At 44.3% G+C, this 21,576-nt stretch overlaps 1 protein-coding gene across 4 annotated transcripts; it reads right to left on the bottom strand.

The window, feature by feature from the left end:
- Positions 1-1,544: 1,544 nt before the first annotated feature.
- Positions 1,545-20,349, bottom strand: LOC147018069 (optineurin-like). 4 transcript variants are annotated; one of them, XM_085897381.1, is made up of 14 exons: positions 20,192-20,349; positions 17,335-17,635; positions 14,867-15,096; positions 14,386-14,445; positions 14,029-14,247; positions 13,792-13,853; positions 12,989-13,187; positions 12,783-12,898; positions 10,140-10,292; positions 9,552-9,636; positions 6,218-6,370; positions 5,819-5,961; positions 2,724-2,809; positions 1,545-2,429 (listed from the first exon to the last, which is right to left on the bottom strand). In XM_085897381.1, the coding sequence occupies exons 2-14, from the start codon at positions 17,621-17,623 to the stop codon at positions 2,293-2,295; spliced, it is 1,932 nt and encodes a 643-aa protein (XP_085753507.1). In that variant the 5' UTR covers positions 17,624-17,635; positions 20,192-20,349; the 3' UTR covers positions 1,545-2,292. The 4 variants fall into 4 exon arrangements, with proteins under 4 accessions (XP_085753507.1, XP_085753508.1, XP_085753505.1 ...); XM_085897382.1 differs by having other exon boundaries at positions 20,205-20,321; XM_085897379.1 differs by lacking the exon at positions 20,192-20,349 and adding an exon at positions 19,901-20,182.
- Positions 20,350-21,576: the final 1,227 nt, after the last annotated feature.

Here is a 21,576-nt window from a genome sequence, read left to right as displayed (position 1 = left end):
TTGATGGAGAAGTATAGGGAAGGCCAGAAAGAGTTACATTGTGTGTTTGTGGATTTAGAGAAAGCTTATGATAGGGTGCCAAGAGAGGAGTTGTGGCATTGTATGAGGAAGTCGGGAGTGGTGGAGAAGTATGTGAGGATCGTGCAGGATATGTATGAGGACAGTGTGACAGCGGTGAGGTGTGCGGTAGGCATGACGGACCGGTTTATGGTGAAGGTGGGATTGCATCAAGGATCGACTCTGAGCCCTTTCCTGTTTGCAATGGTGATGGACAGGTTGACGGACGAGATCAGACTGGAGTCTCCATGGACCATGATGTTTGCGGATGACATCATGATCTGTAGGGAGAGTAGAGAGCAGGCTGAATCGAGCCTTGAGAGATGGAGGTACGCACTGGAGAGAAGGGGAATGTTAGTCAGTCGGAGTAAGACGGAGTACATGTGCGTAAATGAGAGGGAGGGTGGTGGTATGGTGCAGTTGCAAGGAGTTGAGGTGGGGAAGGTGGATTGGTTTAAATACTTGGGATCAACTGTCCAAAGTAACGGAGAGTGTGGGAGAGAAGTGAAAAAGAGAGTGCAGGCAGGATGGAGTGGGTGGAGAAGAGTTGCAGGAGTGATTTGTGACAGAAGGGTAGCTGCAAGAGTGAAGGGGAAAGTATACAAGACGGTAGTGAGACCAGCTATGTTGTATGGTTTGGAGGCGGTGGCGCTAACAAAAAGACAGGAAGCAGAGCTGGAGGTGGCAGAGCTAAAGATGCTGCGATTCTCGTTGGGAGTGACGAGGATGGATAGGATAAGAAATGAGTGTATTAGAGGGACAGCACAGGTAGGACGGTTTGGAGACAAAGTGAGAGAGGCGAGATTGAGATGGTTTGGACATGTGCACAGGAGGGAAGTGGAGTATATCGGGAGAAGGATGTTGAAGATGGAGCCGCCAGGCAGGAGGAGAAGAGGAAGGCCAAATAAGAGGTTCATGGATGCAGTGAGGGCGGACATGAGGGTGGTTGGAGTGTCAATGGAAGATGTGGAGGATAGAGCAAAATGGAGACAGTTGGTCCGCTGTGGCGACCCCTAACGGGAGCAAGCCGAAAGATGAAGATGAAGAAGATATAGAAGATATATATATATATATATATATATATATATATATATATATATATATATATATATATATATATATATATATATATATATATATATATATATATATATATATATATATATATATATATACTGGGTGAGCCTTTACTGTTTAGAGGGATTTAATGGCAGGAAAAGCATTGCCAGGTACAGTACAACCCAGTGAATTATAAATGTGCTCCTCATAACGATTTTCATAACAATGAACACCATTTTTGTTTGACAAGCTCATTTCAATGAGCAAATTTCAACACAATATAAATGAATAGTGAATTGGGGGATTTTTTTTGCTTATTTAAAATTAAACATAACCTGTTGAGCCATTGCAGAGAAATCAAGTAAAACTCTCTATTATGGCCAGTTCATTTGGTGCTATGATATCCGAATTGGAACTGCAGGTTGGAGTTTAAAAAAAAACCCCCAAAAACGGAGGCTTTGGGGCATTTAAGACAATTTGGGAAACGTTTCAAGGCTCCAACCAATTCTGGACAGATAACCACTACGTTGCCGGACACTCGACAAAGGGAATTTGTAATTCATTCAGGGTGCTGGTGAAAACTCACCTCCGATTCATGAAAGTCACCATCTTTGACCAACAACCAGTGCTGGGAGGCGGGTGCTATGGCTTACCGTCCCTTCGATGGATGGCACACTCATTGATGAATCGCCCTGCAAGTGAGACACCAGGGTGGCGGTTTTTAGTTGGGTCAAGATTTGAACCCAGGCAAGTCGGCTCAAAGACGAGTGTACATACATCTAAGCTGTCTTGCCAACCATATTGAACTGTACAACGCAACATGTATAAATTTTTTAAATCAAAATCTGTTGAGCAATTGTAAAAGTCCCCATTAACAATGTTGTTTGTGTTCCAAAATGTCAAGGTACTACGACCAATTTGTTAAGTGGCATGAAGGCCAATGGGAAAGCAATGAGTGACTCAAATTTCCTATCCACTTTTCTCAAATTCCAGAGCATTTCATGCATACATGTATTGTTAGAGAGTATTTAGATTATTAAACTCTGCGCGAGTTGTGATGAGAAAGAATATGCCAAGGGAGAGAAAAAAAATGATAACGCAGTGAGACGTAGGATCAAATTAGTGAAGGCCAAGTGATTGAGGAAAAAAAATTGTCACTGCATATAGTAGCAGCAGCTATTGGATGCAGTCCTGCACGTGTATCTGCAGTGTGTCAATATCAGGAGCACCGAAGTGACAGATTGGACATTCAAGATCACCCGTTGGTGGGGTTAATACAGATGCAGCAGTGGATCCTGGCGGAGCATTCAACTCTAAGGAAAGGATTGGAAAAGCACATCACCAGCAGTTAAAACCATGATAATAACCTTAATATGGCATTGTGAGAGAGTGGAGAAAGGGAGGTCCGAAAACAATACATCATGTCAGATGGCTTAGTTCTCACAAACGAATGATGACAGCTGTGGCAGCAAGCAAGAATAGTGTACCAGATGCATAAACACATCAACACATGAAACACACACACACACACACACACACACACACACACACACACACACACACACACACACACACACACACACACACACACACACACACACACACACCATTGAGAGGTTGAGGTGGCATCTGATCATCTGCAGTAGTGAAGAAGTCTGTATTGTGCCTTCGCTGCATTACTGCAATCTGATTCCTGCAAAAATGACAACAGATTGAATGTCCAAGATTATAATGAACAACACCAACAAAAAAAAAAATATATATATATATATATATATATACCAGAGTGAAGTCGACAGCACACCATCGCAAATCCCCATGCTTCCCACCTAAAGCAAAATTGAAAGATGGCAAAAAGCTCCACCAGGAATGACCCAATATCAAATTTTGAGTTAAAAAATATTTAACCTCTTTTTGTTTAACCTGTTATGTCTTCATCAGCTTTGCACATCTGGATTTGGGGATTTCTTCCCATTTGTCCTTGTGGATTTGCCCAAGCTCTGTCAAGTTGGATGGGGAGTGTCGGTGAACAGCAATCTTCAAGTCTTTCCACAGATTCTCAATCGAATTAAAGTCTGGGCTTTGGTTGGGCCACTCAAAGACTTTCACGTTCCTGTTCTGAAACCATTCCAGTGTTATTTTGGCTGTATTCTTGGGGTCATTGTCCTGTTGGAATGTAAATCTTTGCCACAGTCTAAGGTCTTTTGCACTCTGAAGCAGGTTCTCCAAGGATTTGCTTGTATTTGGCTCCATTCTTTGTTCCTTCTGTCCTTACCAGTCTCCCAGTCAATGCTGCTGAAAAGCATCTCAATAGCATGAAGCAGCCACCACATGCTTCACAGTTGGGATGGTGTTAGATGTGTGATGAGCTGTGCTCGGTTTCTGCCAGATGTAGCGCTTTGCATTCAGGCCAAAGAGTTCAATTTTTGTCTCATCAGACCACATAATCTTTTGCCTCATGCTCTCAGAATCTTTCACATATCTTTTTGCAAACTCCAAGTGTGCTGTCATGTGCCTTTTTTCAGGAATGATTTATGTCTGGTCACTCTTCCATAAAACCTAGATTTGTGAAGTGCTGCAAAGACTGTTGTCCTACCGGCAGGTTCTCCCATCTCAGCCAAGGAACTCTGTGTGAAGACTCTCTCAAACTGGCCAAGTATGGAGACCGAGTCAACTGAGGATTCTCAAATAATACGGTTTATTGAAAGGAACACAACACATGCATGCAGAGGTGGCGCAACGACTGACCACAGCGGCCAGACTCCGTACCACTCTGAAGTTCACACTTCAAAACTCTCACATATATAAAGTCTATTCCTAGGGTGATAAAGGGGAAGACTGGGTGTGGACTACAAAGCAAATCTGCAAGCGAGCTGTCTCAAAGATGCAAGTGGGCTCCCTTCCCCCTTCCCGAGGGAACCGAGGGAGAATTGGCAACCTAACATCTTTCTCACGGCAATTCTCCCTCCACCCCCACCAGGCTGCTAGACATCGCTGGCACATATTCATAAACAGAAGTAAAAGCCCTCTGTAGTTCCAAGGGCTGGAATTCATAACAGTTTGTCCAAGGGCCTACTGCAAGTTTGTTTATGGAAAGGAGAAGTATCATGTTGGCTTGCGTAAAATGCATTTTAAGACAGCAAGGACATTGGTTTGAATCCGGACAACTAACTAATATAGATACTGGTTATGGATTAAATGTTTAAATATGGATCTAATGTGACCATCTACCAATCACACCTGACACTCTGTAGTTCTGTCAAAGTGATCATTGGGTTCTTGGTCACCTCCATGACCAAGGTCATTCTTGCCCAGTTGCTCAGTTTGGTAGGACGGCCAGCTCTCGGAAGAGTCTGGGTAGTTCCATATGCTTTCCACTTCCTAAAGATAGAGCTTACTGTGCTCTTGGGAACTTTCACCACTCCAGAAATTGTTTTATACCCTTCCCCCAGATCTATGCCTCCTCACAATTCTATCTCGGAGTTTTACGGGCAGTTCCTTGGACCTCATGGTAGAACTTCTGCTCTAACATGCACTGTCAACTGTGGGAACTCATCTAGAAAGGTGTGTTTTTTTTCTAAATCATGTCCAATCAATTGAATTGACCACAGGTGGACTACATTCAAGTTGTAGAGACATCTCAAGGATGATCAAGGGAAATTGGATGCACCTGAGCTCAATTTGGAGTGTCATAGTGAAGGAGTTGAATACTTAAGACATTGCAGCTTTTCATTTTTAATTGATTTGTAAAATTTTCTAAAAACATGTTTTCACTTTGTCATTATGGGGTATTTTGTGTAGATCGGTGACAAAAAATTTAAATTTAATCTATTTTAAATTCAGGCTGTACCACAACAAAGTGTGAAATAAATAAATAAACTAGAACTACGTTGTCGATGGCACACCATCGCATATTCCCGCATGCACAGCTTTGTCCCATTAACGCTAGGTGAAATTTCATTGATTTAAAAAGCTATAAGACAATGTTTTTTTTTTTTTTTTAATTGACCCCCATGACCCCAACCCCTCTGGCCCGGCCCCTAGGGGTCATATCAAAAATACGAAAGTGTTGTGCATTTCCCCATACATATATCTACTATGTCCCAAAGTTTCAAGTTCCTATTTCAAACGGTGTAGGAGGAGTTACAGGGTAAGACAGATGGACGGTGGAGACAATCACAATATTCCCGCTTTTCTTCGAAAGTGCGGGAATAATAAATCAAGGGGTGTGAATACTTTCTGAAGGCACTGTATTTATTGAGTCCTCCAATAATGATTGAATATACAAGTTTCATTTCAAATTAAAAAAAAAAAAAACCTTTACAAATTTACCTGTAATTTCATTTTTTGGCGTTTGACCTTTAGACACCACCCCAGGTCGTGGCCAAAAATTATACTGTTCTCACACCTTCTTGCCATGTGGTGATCATAACTACCAAGTTTGGTGAATTTATGCAGAAATATTTCCCCGAGTGAACATCTGAACTGAAGCACAGCCACTCAAGAGCTCACAAAGGTTTATTGGGATTTTAAAGTTACCCATAGCACCACAGCACAAGCTAACTTTTCAGAGCTGCTATTCAATCTTTGACGTCTCTGTTGTGTCAACAACTGTGTAAAATGGAGCTGCAATCAGCTGCATATGAACATGCTGGTGAAGATGTGGAAAGACAAAACTACACTGGATTAATTCTGATCGTACCTGCCCATTTTATCAAGCTCGTTCTTCAGCCTCTCATTTTCTTGACGCATTAATTCGAGCTGCTCTTTAACACGCTCTTTCTCACTGTGAATCTGCTCACGCTGCTGCCGTTCCGTCAGAAAATCAGCCTTGAAGATTTCTGCCTGTGGGTTTCATGCGTTGTGGGAACATTGTGTACATCACACAGGATAAATCATATTAGCATGAGAGGATGGCACAAACTTCTAAGCATTCGCTTTGGTTACTGGCTCTTAAACATAACAAACACACTTTAAAACCTGGGAATGAACAGCAGCTTGCAACTTTGTTGGAAAATTTATGACAATGCAGAGCCTCCAAATACCATAAACATGTGGTGCGACAGAAAAAAAAGCAGACCGGAGTGAAACATCTATTCACCTGAGCCTTGAGTACAGGTACTGACTCAAGCTCAGCCTGCTGGTTTGAAACCTTGTTCTTCAGCATATCAATATGTTCTTGTTTTACGACCAGCGCATCCTCACACTCCTGCAACTGTTCCCGGATGTTTTTTTGCCCTTCACTTTTGGAACCCTGCACCACGCATCACACCAAGTAGACAAATGATCCTTCTGTTTAAATACAAACAAAAAAAAAATGCAAAGGTTCAAAAAATAAAAAAAATAACTCGAGCGAAGTCGATGGCACACCATCGCAAATCTCTACACTTCCCACCTAAACAAAAGTTGAAAGATGGCAAAAAGTTCCCCCAGGAATGACCCAATATCGAATTTAGAGTTTAAAATTATTTCCCCATTTTGACCTCTGTGACCTTAAGTTCTCACCCCCTGGGTTAAATATGAACCCACGGTTACATTAAAAATAAAATTACTCATTACATATTTAATGCATTGTATCATTTAACGCCATTGTATCCCCCAATGTTGATTGCATATACAAAGTTTCATTAAAAAAAGTTTTAAAATGTGTCTGTAATTGCATTTTTTTGGTATGTGACCTTTTAGCTCTGTCTGAGGGGCCAGGGCCAAAAATCATACCGCTCATGCACATTTGTGCCATGTGGTGATCACACCTACCAAGTTTGGTGAATTTTTGCCCAGCCATTTAGGAGATAGCGTGACGGATGGACAGACAGACAAGCCGGTAGGCGGACATGGGTAGTCGGCTGTTGCTAGACAATGGAGGGGTCCATAGCAACGGTTCTTTCTCACACATAACTAGGACATACCATGAACCTAGTTTCTGAGACATAACGAACTTCGTTTTTAACCTCCGCCATCGAAGATGGATGGAGGTTACTGTTTTCACCCGTCTGTTTGTTTGTTTGTTTGTGAACAGTATTATGGAAAAACTCCTGGACGGATTTCGACGAAACTTGGTGGGGGGGGGGGGGTTAGGTCTGGTCCAAGGATCATGCCATTAGATTTTGGACTTGGTCCAAAAAAAAAACTTCGAAAATTTTGCAACTTTTTTTCAAAAAAATTTCGATTTTGTTTGAAAAATATTTCAATTTTTTTTTGCATTTCCACATGTTTTAAGTGATTTCCAACCCCCCCACCCCCCCAAAAAAATTGTTAGAGAAAAAAAAATTTGCAACTTTTTTTCAAGAAAATTCCGATTTTTTTTTTTGGGGCATTTCTACATGCGCGTCGATCTAGTTTAGTTTATTCAATCGTGGTTCAGTGGAGTCTGATCCGTTTTTACCTACAATGAATAGGATATCAGGTTCACTTAAGTGACTCAGCAGTATTGGCGGCGGAGGTTTTGCACTCTACCGAGTGCTCCCCCTCTAGTTTTTTTATTGTTTTCGACTAGGGTTCATTCAAAGTCTATCTTCTCCGACAGTTTTCATAGGATCCGGCTGGAAATCAAAGTCCCGTTGTGAGGCAACAGTGGTGTCCATAGCAACAGTTCTCATTTGCACACAACTAGGTCATGGTATGAACCTACAAACCAAGTTTCATCGAAATCGCCATTGTATAAACTGAAATAGCCATTTTAAATCTATCTATAATTCCAGTAATGTGTGTGTGTGTGTGTGTGTGTGTGTGTGTGTGTGTGTGTGTGTGTGTGTGTGTGTGTGTGTGTGTGTGTGTGTGTGTGTGTGTGTCTGTCTGTCTGCGACCACCGTTTCGACGACCGCCGGCCCAATCTGATTGAAACTTGCCAGGAATATTGCCGGGGCCCGCAGATGTGTCTTTTCGAGGTTTGATATCAATCGGACGAGCGGTTCCCAAGTTATGGATATTTTACTGCTTTTTCAGTGTTGAAAAGGTGTATATATGGCAGCTGAAGGTATCGTTCCACCTTCTCATGCCAATTTTTTCCCAAATTATTAATAACCGGATGATCACCGATCCGATCGGATTCAAACTTGCCAGGAATATTGCCGGGGATCCGCGAATGTGCCTTTTCGAGGTTTGATATCAATCGAACGAGCGGTTCCCAAGTTACGGCCATTTATCTGTCGACCAATGACAAGACACGTGCTATGAAATCACGAATGACGTCACAATTAATGTTTATTTATTTATTTTTGCACGATTGACGGTCCGATCTGATTGAAACTTGCCAGGAATATTGCTGGGGACCCGCGGATGTGCCTTTTCAAGGTTTGATATTAATCGGACAAGCAGTTCCCAAGTTACGGCCATTTATCTGTCGACCAATGACAAGACACGGTGCTATGACATCACGAATGACGTCACAATTAATGTTTGTTTATTTATTTATTTTTTGCACGATTGACGATCCGATCTGATTGAAACTTGCCAGGAATATTGCTGGCGACCCGCGGATGTGCCTTTTCGAGGTTTGATATTAATCGGACGAGCAGTTCCCAAGTTACGGCCATTTATCTGTCGACCAATATCTGCGAGAGAGGGGGACGGGAGAGGGGGGGATGAGAGTGGGGGCGAGAGAAGAGGGGGAGACAGGAAGGGCGAGACTAGGGGGTATAGAGGGGGGCAAGAGAGGGGGAGAGAGAGGAGGAGGGACAGAGGAGGGGGAGAGAGGAGGGGTGGGAGGGGGCGAGAGGGGGGTGGCAAGAGAGGGGAGGGAGAGAGAAGGGCGAGAGAGAGGGGGTGAAAGAAGGGAGAGAGGAGGGGGGATAGAGAAGGGCGAGAGAGGGGGTGAGAGGGGGGCAAGAGAGGGGCGAGAGGAGGGTGAGAGGGGGGACAGAGGAGGGGGGAGAGAAGAGCAAGAGAGGGGGTGAGAGGTGGGGGACAAGAAAAGGGAGAGAGGAGAGGGGGCAAGAGAGGGGAGGGACAGAGGAGGACAGAGGAGGGGGAGAGGGGAGGGGGGAGAGAGGGGGGCGAGAGAGAGGGGCGTCACAATTCTTCTTCTTCGTTTGATATGATGTCACAATTGATGCTGGGGACCTGATACTGGAGGCACGAAGCTGCATATACTGGCACGCCCCTACGGGCCCACACTAGTACTGATAATAAGGGTAGAACAAATCTCAAATTATTTTTTTCCGACGAGATCGACTACCCAACAGACAGCCAAACATATCGATGGAAATACTGATAATAAGGGAAGAAAAAAAAATCTCAAAAAAAATCCCCCCTCCCCCCTCTGTCGTTTTTTTCAAAAAGCATGGGGATAGAGAGACAACATTACCTTCCATTCTCATAATCTTAAATATTTATAAAATCCAATTGCTTGTCATCAGTTCCACCAAAGCAGATTTATTCTCAATCACCGATCTGGGCCATGGTGTTGTGATAAACCACTGCAGATTTACTATTACCTTCATAGCATCCATCTCCTTCACAAGATCATTGTAATTGCCAAACAGTTCATTATAAACTGTTTGCAGGTGGATTTGCTTTCTCCTGCAGTGAGTGGTAAGGTAAAAAAAAGAAAGCAGAAAATCTTAGGTTGCATAATTTAAATGAGAAAAAAAAAAAACACTGACTGAGAGAGTGCCAACAGGTGAGTGTAGTCAAACTGGATTTGCAAGATATTGAGGAGAGAGGTATAATACAAGAAACTAGTTGGTAGCTCACAGAAAACACGGTCTTTGACAACAAAAGTTGGTGCAATAACTCTATAAAAAAAAGTTATGCAAACCAAACAAGGCGGACCTGGCTTGGTGAGAACAACTTTTGTTTGTAGAGGAATTTCCAACACCAAGAAGTAAAAGCCTCTCACTCTGTCTCTACAGAAAGGTCGTACAACTCGACAATACAATCTTTGACATCTGTACATGGACAATTGTACTGTCTATCAAGCAAGGAAGCCAAAATGTGAATGCAGGTGGTGAGCTTCATAACTTTACATCAAAATCAAAGATAGCTTGTTTAATTCTTTGTCTGCACATACGATTGTGCCATACTTCTCCTCAGAGGCTTTCAGCCGCTCCCGCTTTAGTGCTCCTTCCATGTTATGAGCCTGCAGCGATAAACGGTTCACATCACGTGTGTACTGCTCATGTTGCTCAACAAGCTTCCTCTCCAGCTCCTGGATTTGTCTCATCTTTTCCTCGTAGCTGTCACACCAAAAGTGCAAACAAAACATGTGCACAATGTCAGCAAATGGGAGTGTAACCGGGGGCATTGGGCTAGTGTTGGAACTTTGCTTTCCAGGTGCAATGCTCTTGTCGACTTCTCGCATGACGAGTCTCTGTCATATGACCTTAAGCAGCGCAGGAGTGGAAAAGCCGAGTCGTACGCCACGTTCAGATTACACCCGCAAATTCTCAATCTGAAATTGTTCCAGCCAGCCCTCGATTTGCTTCAAATCATCATGGTTCATGTTTAGGGCACGTGAAATAACTTGATTACATTTTGCATAAAGCTTGACCAAATGCATTATCTGTCTGGATGCCAACCACACTGAACTGGAGGGATGCAATACAGTGAATCCGTGTGTCACGGTGCAATAACTTACGTGGATGGACACAAAGGTCATTTAATAAATAATAATACGAGTTCCCTTGCAAGAAACACAAACGCAGGAGAAGGCCATTAGGCCCATCAAAGCTTGTGCAATGGTCATCAACTTATGGTTGTTTGTCCATGCTTTATCCTTTTCAAATGCGGAGCATCAAGCATGAAAGCGACACATACCATTTTTAGCTCGCCTGTTCGAAGAACAGAGAGCTATAGCGATACCCCCGGCGTGAGCGTCAGCATGAGCGTGAACCTGAAAATGTTAAAGTTTTTGGTGCAAGTTATTTTTTTCTTTCTAATGTTTTTATCTACCACACTATTTTTTATACGCCCGATATGTATATATATATATATATATATATATATATATATATATATATATATATATATATATATATATATATATATATATATATATATATATATATCGGGGCGTATTATGTGATACCGGTCGTCCGTCCGTCTGTCTGTCTGTCAGTCAGTCCGTCTGTTCCTGTCCGCACTCTCACCCCAAAAGTTTTCAACTTTCACGTTTCATATTTGGTACATAGGTACAGACTGTGGAGACGGTGTGTCACGACATATGACCGTCATCTAAAGTGGTTGCCATGGCAACCAAGATGCTGTTTTCCATCCGTTCCTGTCCGCACTCTAACTCCCAAAGTTTTCAACTTTCACATTTCGTATTTGGTACATAGGTACAGACTGTGGAGACGGTGTGTCGTGACATACGTTCGTCATCTAAAATGGTTGCCATGGCAACCAAGATGCTGTTTTCCATCCGTTCCTGTCCGCACTCTAACTCCCAAAGTTTTCTACTTTCACGTTTCATATCTGGTACATAGGTACAGACTGTGGAGACGGTGTGTCGCGACATACGTTCGTCATATAAAGTGGTTGCCATGGCAACCAGGATGCTGTTTTCCATGTAGTTGCACAATTCTATAAATACCTTCTTGTTCGGGCATATATTGTGCTCACTTGCGCTCGTTACCGATTACAATATACAAATACATATATTGCTTTAAAATTATTTGGATCAGACTTCACTGCAATGCTTTATAAAAAAATATTAATTATTAGACTAGTGTTTTGAAAACGATAAATGTATAAACAGGCGAGCATTGGGTGGCTTTGACACCAACTCTGGTTAGTGTTTAGTGTGGCTCCGCTGGGGTTCGAACGACCGACCTCCCAGACTCAAAGTGGACGTTTCTAACCATTACACCACCGAGTTTGGTATCATTACTTAGGCCTAAGTCACATTTGCCACGGTGGCCGTGGGGTCTTCAAAATCTACGGCCACTTGCAATTATACGGCGGCCACAGTATTTCCACGGTCACACAATGTAGCAGTCACATATGTTTTTTTTTTATTTTTCGGGGAGCTGCACGGTGTATTTATAAATTGTGGAGACCGAAAACGTGGGGTTGCCGTGTTGTCTTTGATTTGATGTCGCACGGTGACCTCAAGGGGGCCCTGCGGCGGCCATAGAATTTTCAAGGCAGACGCAAGGTAGTCTCAAGGTGCCTGCAGAGGGGCCCTAAGGCGAACGTGCGGCCAGAAGGATGGTAACGAGTGGGTTCATTTTTTATTTTTTTTCACCAGTTCTTTTGTTTCGGCTTGTCGAATTGCTACGGCAAACATAGAAATGAAAAAAAGTTATAACTCCGCGTTATAATTCCACGGTGACCCCTACGGCCTGTAAAAGATAGCTAAACGGCGTCGGGCCACCCTGAGACCACCGTAGAAACTCTGCGGCCCCTGCACGTTTCTGTCAATTCAGAGGGCGTACGGCCGCTGTATCCTCGCTGTAGAGCAAATGTGACTTAGGCCTAAGTATCATAAGTCTGGTATCATTTTATCACATAATTTAATTTTAATGCCTCGTCGGCATACTTCCTTCCATATAAATACCTTCAACCTTAACAAAAAATATTTGACTGCAAACTACATTTATTCAGTCTCTCTATACCTAACTGCAACAGTAGGCCAAGAATCACACACAAGCAGCCATTTTTACTGCTTTACATAATATGGTGACCCTCAAGCAAAATTCTGGGTGTATTGTCCATTGAATGACGACCTCTCTTTCTGTGCCGTGGTCGTGAGCACTGCTGCACGTAGTTTGTCTTGCACCTCACCCAGCTCTGCCACCAGTGACCTCACCTGGGCCTTTAGTGTCACAACATCTTCAGGATACTGCAAAGCAATTGGTGAGAATGAGACAAGGCAGTCCAAGATGTGGAAAGACCGAGGTTTGATGATGCACTTAAAGACATTGGGATTTACCTGCTTCTCTGTCTGAGACTGCATCATCTCGAGTTGCCGAGCGAGTTCTTGCCGAGATTGTTGTTCCTGCTGCAACTGTCTGTGGAGCTCTATGCACTCATTTTTGCAACTTTCCAGCAGTCGGCTTGCTCCCTCGGCCTTGGTGGTTGCAGCCTGACCGCACATCACTTCATGAAGTGTCTGCACGAGCTCATTCTCTCTGTAAAATAAAACCATCTCTGGTATCAACCTTCCTGAAACAATGCTCCTCGCCCTCTGCTCGATGCAATTAATGTCTCACTCTTCTTCCTCTACAAATTCTATACACAGGTGCAAAAATGGTATAGACAGCCTTGCCCCCCTTCTGAATATGTTAATTATCCTCTCCATTCCCCACTTTCCATTCCCTTAACTCCCCATCCAACCACCCCTCCCCCCCACCAAACCACCGTTCACCCCCCTCACATCTTTGTCTTACCCCATGCAGAAGATGTGATATATAGACCACCTCAAACATCACTCACTGTGATATCAACTCATTGCTCTTTAATTTTATGAACAAGGAAGTTCAAGAGGTCGATATACATGCAAGTTTGTGTCTCCTACTGTCGTGGTGATAGTTCCCCTCCCTCCCCTCTCCCCTCCCCCCCCCCCACCCAACCGCATGTGACGCTTATTATTGTTAGTATGTTTCAAAATTGACCAACACGTGTTTTTACAAACAGTAGAGCAACTTATAGCATGGAGATTTATGTGGGCCAACACTCTTCTCATCTCAAGGTTGATTGCCAGCACATGACACAACAATGCAAACATGCACTTACCTATTGTCTTCCACACCTGGCTTGGCATGTCCATTGTTCATCTCCTCTTCTGTCTTTATATCCTTAACATACAAGAACATGGAAATTAAATAACACATTTCAAATAGATATTAGAAATCTAATATAAATGACAATTTGCAGCACCAAATGAACACATCAGTCATCAAACTGACAGTTTTGAGCACAAAGTTGGTTTGAATTCGAGCAGAAAATCATGGAGTGGACAATACTTCTTACCGTGATCTCCAGAAACGAACTCGGGTCTGAGCCTGCTTCGGAACTTTCACTGGGTTTGAGCCGCATCTGCAAGGCGCAATTCATGGTCACCAGGTCTTCCTTCTCCAGGGTCAACCGTTGGATATGTTCCTGAGCACTCTGAAGTTCCTCCTCAAGATGCTTCTTCTGTTTCTTGAGAACGACCAAATACTCAGAACCTACGGGCCCTCCGTAGCATCCCTGCCAGGAGCACGTTGCACCATCTCCCTGAACAATGCCAGCATTTTGACCCAAGCACATCGTTCAAACGCTAAAAACTTAAATTCGTTGTTCTTTATGCTTTAGAATAAAAATTATTAAAAACTAAAGCTTCCCAACCTGTAACTGAGACCGAGGATGGACCTCTTCCTGGTCTTGGCGGATGATCAATCCACTTCCCTGAGAGGAAGTGGAGGGTGTGGAATCTTGTGAGACGTGTATAGGTTGACAGTGGCAAGAGTACTGCACAATTGTCAGTGGAACATAAATATGGCTCCATTTACCTGCTATATTACCTCGGCCACCAAAGGTGAAGGAGGTTATGTTTTCACCCCTCTCTGTCTGTTTGTTTGTTTGTTTGTTTGTCTGTCTGTGTGCAGGATATCTCAAAAGGTTGTGGATGGCCCCAGATTAAAATTTGGTGGGCAGGTTGGTGGTGTGACAAGGGCGAACTGATTAGATTTTGGTGAAGATCCGGCTCCGGTGAAGATTTTGGTGAATTACGTGGCGGATGTATGCGCTCTACCGAGTGCCCTTAGAGTTATAAATTTGTTTTTATTCATTAAAGAGAGACAACCTCCAAAATGTTTGTTTAACTCACTTGCAGTGGCTCTTCCGGTTGTTTGATTTGTCTGATGGAGGCCAGCTGTGTTCGGACTTCTCCCAGCTGCTGTTTATAGCAGTCACGTTCGGCTGATAGTCGTGCCAAGGCCTCCTGTGCCTCAGACATCTTGATGGCCACAAATTCACGCTCCTGCTTCTGCCGCTGCAGCCACAATAGATTGCTCTCATATTGCTGCTGCATGGCAGATGTCATCCCACGGAATGTCACTATAACAAGACAGGTAAGTAGCATTAAAGAAAAACGTGTATTCTTCAGCAACTAAATCATTATCAAGTAGCTATTTATTTATATCAAAAGAAGAAAGAATAATAGGGGGAGGGGGGATGGGTGGGGTGGGTTGGCAAGTGAAACAGAAAAAATTAAAATGAAAAGAATACATGCAGGAAAGGAGAGAGAACGGATGCAATGGAGTGTAAATAAGGTGGGGAAGGAAGGTAAGAAGGAGCTAGATGTTGGAAAGGAGAAGGTATCATAAAAATAGTCAGTATTGTCGTATTCGTGACGATTGAAACTGATGCTGGATGGATGGACTGAAACTGGCTTGTACTCCCTTGGACACGTCAATTAATGGCGGCGTTGCGCGCATGGGAATCACATGAAGCGCACAAGGCTCTTAACACTTTCAAAATGGGGGTTTCCCAAACCAAATAACGGGAATATTGAACTGATGGAGGGATACGACTGTGGAATGAGGAAGGGAAGGAGATGGATTTAATAAATAATTATATACAGAGACAATAAAATCCAAGGCGCCACAAACCGGATTCAATCACAGATGGGAGAGGATCAATACAAGCAATCGGGTGAGGCCTTAGCTCTGCAGTGGAGACGAACAGACGATGAGGCAGGATGACGAAGGCACACGGGCAGCACGACGAAGGCACACGGGCAGGAGGATGAAAGCACATGGACAGGACGACGAAGGCACACGGGCAGGACGACGAAGGCACACGGGCAGGACGACGAAGGCACACGGGCAGGACGAAGGCAACGGGCAGGACGAAGGCACACAGGCAGGATGACGAAGGCAGAGGACAGGATGAAGGCACATGGGCAGGATGACGAAGGCACACTGGCAGGATGACGAAGGCACACGGGCAGGACGATGAATGCACATGGGTAGGACGACGAAAGACCTTGCCCAGCACTAAGGGCAGCGTCATCCCTTGGTAATTGTTGCAGTCTTGGTGATCAAAATTCCTTTTCCAGAGAGGGACAACAAGGCCCCTCTTCCAGTCAGTGGGGATGATGCCTGTGTACCAGGCAGAGCACAGAACTGCATGCAACGACACGAGTGCAGCATTTCCACCAGCCTTGAGAAGTTCAGCATGGATGCCGCATATCCCAAGAGGTTTACCCCATTTCAACCGGTTCACCGCAGCCCGTGTTTCCACAAATGAAAGTGGTTCACAGTTGAATGGAAGTTCAGCAATCGGGATTGTAACACCCCTGACATCCAACTCAAAGGCTGGTGGGTCAGCTGGTACAGCCGCTCAAAGTAACCGGCCCAGCTGGCCTTTACTTTGGACTACTATATCAAGAGCCCACCACCCTCCGCTCTAACTGCAGTACACCGGGGGACGGGCTTGGAGGAACGCAATGCGCAATTTCCTCTGTAAGCAAGACGAGAATCACTTGACTACAGGTGATGCTCTACCCCCTCACAGATTCCTCGCACATAGGTCTCCTTGTTCACCCTCAGTGCACATACAGTTTTACGCCTCAGCTCCCTGAATAGCTCAGGTCTGCCAATAAGCCTGGCCCTGCGACTCTGGTCAATGGTATCCAGTGTCCCTTGAGAGACAAAATTCTTCTTCGCACTGTGGCGACTTCCAAGACATCCACCGGCAGCATCAAGGATGCTGGTCTTGAAGGCACTCCACAACTTTTCATGATTCCCAAACACACCGACCCCCCAAATGCCCACTCAGCCTGTCCACAAATTCCTCAGCTACCTTGTCATCATTGAGCATGCCAACATCCAGCCTCAGCTAGGATGGTACCATTCTCCTGGATTTAAGGTGCAACTTCAGAGTTGCTACAACAAGCCGGTGGTAAGTATTGAGGAACTGAGCACTCCGGTAGACCCTGCAGTTCTGAATCGTCCTGAACCTCAAATGGTAAATAAACAAACACAGAAGTGATTACAAAACCTGGCCATCTCACGCTACGTAGCGGTGGATGGGCTAACAACGGCTGTTTGTACTTACTGTGCCTTTGCCCTGTGACATTTTGACCCAAATTATTAATTTGTCTTCTCCATATTCTCAAAATGAAGGTTTGTTGAAAATTTGATGACAAAACATCAAATGGTTAAAAAAGGTTATGCCTTGCGCACACACACGCACACCCCCCCCCACACCCCCCCCCCACACACACACACACACACGCACACGCACACACGCAAGCCGAGTCATCATTGACATTCAAGATTCAGGTCTCACCCTTCAGTTCATTGTTTTCCCGCAGGAGTTCTTTCATGTGCTGCAGATTTTCTTCTGGTGTTTTCAAACTGCTGGGAGCTGAGGCCAAAGGGGAGGCTTTTGCCATCACTGTGGCCACTTCACCTTTGCATTCAGCCACTTCCTCACCCTCACCTTCCTGCCCACTTATTCTCTCCAGTCCAAGTATGTTCGCTCCGGCTTCATTCTCAGAAAGTGGCAAACAAGTCGCATTCCCAATTCCATTTACGGGTCCATTTGTGACTTCTTGTGAAGAAGCCAGTTCCTCCATATCACGAAAGGTCTGCAAAGACATGGACACAGATCACAACTGTGGGGATGATGTAACAATATATCAAAATGGTTCAGCGGCTTAGCAATGGTAGGTGCAGTGAGTAGTACACCCTTCAATACGAGTAGTGCATCCTTCAAGAGAGGGAAAGAGAGAAGGGAATAATGTTAGAGATTCTTCTTGTAAATCTTCTCTTCACTTTTTAAGAGCTGAAGGTCACAAGCGTTAACCTGCCTTGAACATCATTTACATGAAGGTATAAAACAGTGTTTATCAACATTTGGTGTGACTGACATGAAGATGAAGAAAGAAAGAAAAGGGGGGAAAAAATACAGAAACAGGGAGAGAGAGACAGAGAGAGAGAGACAAGAGAGAGACAGAGACAGAGAAAGACAGTAGAGACAGGAGAGAGACAGAGAGACAGACAAAAACAGAGTGGAACAAAAGGAAAGTGCTAAATGGCTCTTTGAAATGTACCATGGGTTAGACAATCTTTTCACTGAAAAAGGAAGTTAAAAAAAAAAAACGCTCCAATATCTAAATGAATTCAGCTGAGTGTATTACTTGTTTCACTGTTTTATTCGAGATTTTACCATACGTCTTAAAACATCGAAGCAGATAACCAGAGTTGGTGTCAAAGCCACCCAAAGCTCGCATGTTAAAACATTTATCATTTTTAAAAGACTAGTCTAATAATATTTTTTATAAAGCATTGCAGTGAAGTCTGATCCAAATAATTTTAAAGCAATATATGTATTTGTATATTGTAATCAGTAAACCAGACTTGGTGTCAAAGCCACCCAATGCTCGCCTGTTTATACATTTATCGTTTTTAAAAGACTCGTCTAATAATTAATATTTTTTATAAAGCATTGCAGTGACGTCTGATCCAAATAATTTTAAAGCAATATATGTATTTGTAAATTGTAATCAGTAACAAGAGCGCAAGTGAGCACAATATATGCCCGAACAAGAAGGAATATACAGAATTGTGCTACAACATGAAAAACAGCATCCCGGTTGCCATGGTAACCACTTTAGATGACGAACGTATGTCGCGACACACCGTCTCCACAGTCTGTACTTATGTACCAAATATGAAACGTGAAAGTTGAAAACTTTGGGAGTTAGAGTGCGGACAGGAACGGACGGACGGACACCCCGACATATCATAATACGCCCCGATATACATGTAGGGTGTATAAAAAAGTGTTGTAGATAAAAACATTAGAAAGGAAAAAATAACTTGCACCAAAAATTTTACATTTTCACGCTCACGCTCACGCTGGGGGTATCGCTATAGCTCTCTGTTCTTAAAACAGGCGAGCTAAAAACCACAAGATCATAAAATTCTGGCAAGTTTAAACACACACACACACACACACACACACACACACACACACACACACACACACACACACACACAACACACCACAAACAAACACACACACACACGCGCCGCACACACACACACACACACACACACACACACACACACACACACTCAACACACCACAAACAAACACACACACACACACACACACACACACACACACACACACACACACACACACACACACACCACACACACACACACACACACGCACACACACTCAACACACCACAAACAAACACACACACACACACACACACACACACCACAAACAAACACACACACAAACACACCACAAACACACACCACAAAACAAACATACACACTACAAACAAACACACATCAACACGCAACACACCACACACACACACACACACACACACACACACACACACACAAACACACACACAAACACACCACAAACACACACCACAAAACAAACATACACACCACAAACAAACACACATGAACACTCAACACACCACACACACACCACAAACAAACACACACAGAAAAACACACACACACAAACACAGACAAACACACACCACAAACACACCACACCACAAACAAACAGACACCACAAACACACATGCACACTCAACACACCACACACACACCACACACAAACACACACCACAAACACACACCACAAACAAACACACACCACAAACACACATGCACACTCAACACACCACAAACAAACACACACCGCAAACACATATGCACACTCAACACACCACACACACGCACGACAAACAAACACACCACACACCACACACACACACACCACAAACAAACAAACAAACTACACTACACACACCACACACCACACACCACAAACAAACAAACTACACTACACACACCACACCACACACACACACCTTCCGGGTGCATGGATCTAAACAAAGATGATCCCGACTCCGTGAGGACATTTTCCCGTTCCGATGACACGACCATGGAAGGCCACTCCTCCATGTTCGATGGGCGAGTTCAGAGTTTAAAGACTTAAAAACGCGAAGATTCAAATACCAGGAAATAGACCATATTTACGAGGACCCTCTGAAGAGTCATCACCACCGACTTGAGTCACAACATGAATGTAAATTAATCTATTGGAACAACAAACCGAACCGGACACGCTTTTCCGAACACAAATAGCAACCACTACTCACCGTTTTCACCTACATGGGGTCGAGATCGCGGAGCACGACTTCCGGGAAAAGGGCCATGTCCGCCTCGGAAAGTCCCGTGATGACGTCATCACGCAACAGCAACAACGACACGGGAGGGCAAAGCGAGAAAAAGAAGGGAGAGAAAAATGGGGTGTAGTGGGGAGATAGGAGGAGAGTGAGGAGATACGAGGAGGAGGTGAGTGAGGAGATAGGAGGAGGAGGTGAGTGAGGAGATAGGAGGAGGAGGTGAGTGGGGAGATAGGAGGAGGAGGTGAGTGAGGAGATAGGAAGAGGAGGTGAGTGGGGAGATAGGAAGAGGAGGTGAGTGGGGAGATAGGAGGAGGAGGTGAGTGAGGAGATAGGAAGAGGAGGTGAGTGTGGAGATAGGAAGAGGAGGTGAGTGTGGAGATAGGAGGAGGAGGTGAGTGGGGAGATAGGAGGAGGAGTTGAGTGGGGAGATAGGAAGAGGAGGTGAGTGTGGAGATAGGAAGAGGAGGTGAGTGTGGAGATAGGAGGAGGAGGTGAGTGGGGAGATAGGAGGAGGAGTTGAGTGGGGAGATAGGAAGAGGAGGTGAGTGTGGAGATAGGAGGAGGAGGTGAGTGGGGAGATAGGAGGAGGAGGTGAGTGAGGAGGGAGGAGTTGGTGAGTGATGAGTAGGAAGAAGAACAGGGGAAGGGCGACGAAGGGGTAAGGGATGGGGAATAGGGGAGAGGGATGGGGAGTAGGGGAGAGGGATGGGGAGTAGGGGAGAGGGATGGGGAGTAGAGGAGAGGGAAGAGAGAGGAGAGACCGACCTTGCTTTTCATACGATGTGGCTCAATCCGAGCTTTAAACAACCAATAATTTTGGCGCAAGAGGAGGCCATTCGGCCCGTCATGCCTGCGCTACACCAACACCAAACACCCTCCCAAGCAAGACATCCATGTCTGTACCTAACAGTATCTAATTCCAATTTAAATGTATCTACTCTTTCTGCTACCACTACCTTTCCAAGAGAGACAACTCCTTGCATAAGTCACCATGGGTTTACCAAAGATATTTCCTGTCGAACAAATATTTTCGAGTTCTATGAAGCAGTGTCTGATTGGGTGGATGAGGGAAAGGCAGAGGACATCGTTTATCCAGACTTTAAGAAGGCATTTTATAAAGCACCACATTGGAGGTTGTTAGCCAAATTGAGGGCTTGTGGAATGGCTGGTCAGGTGGCTAATTGGATTGCAAACTGGCTGAGTAATAGGAAGCAAAGAGTGGCTGTGAGCGGGAGGATGTCTTGCTGGGAGGATGTAAGTAGTGGAGTATCTCAGGGATCAGTACGCCAAATTGAGGGCTTGTGGAGTGGCTGGTCAGGTAGCTAATTGGATTGCAAACTGGCTGAGTAATAGGA

This window comes from Eptatretus burgeri, chromosome 10, assembly GCF_056783735.1.
Source record: "Eptatretus burgeri isolate ZD-2024b chromosome 10, Ebu_testis_v1, whole genome shotgun sequence".
NCBI classification, from domain to species: Eukaryota; Metazoa; Chordata; class Myxini; order Myxiniformes; family Myxinidae; genus Eptatretus; species Eptatretus burgeri.
Note: the sequence above shows the minus strand (reverse complement) of the source record. Positions and strands in the feature narration are given on the sequence as shown.

What these genes read in the sequence shown, in the direction of transcription:
- LOC147018069 (XM_085897379.1), bottom strand. Translation starts at nt 19,951, where the DNA reads ATGTCCTCACGGAGTCGGGATCATCTTTGTTTAGATCCATGCACCCGG. An exon ending in GTTCGTTTCTGGAGATCACG is followed by an intron (nt 13,854 to 14,028) that starts GTAAGAAGTATT and finishes TTGTATGTTAAG; the next exon opens with GATATAAAGACAGAAGAGGA. An exon ending in CCAGGTGTGGAAGACAATAG is followed by an intron (nt 13,188 to 13,791) that starts GTAAGTGCATGT and finishes TTTATTTTACAG; the next exon opens with AGAGAATGAGCTCGTGCAGA.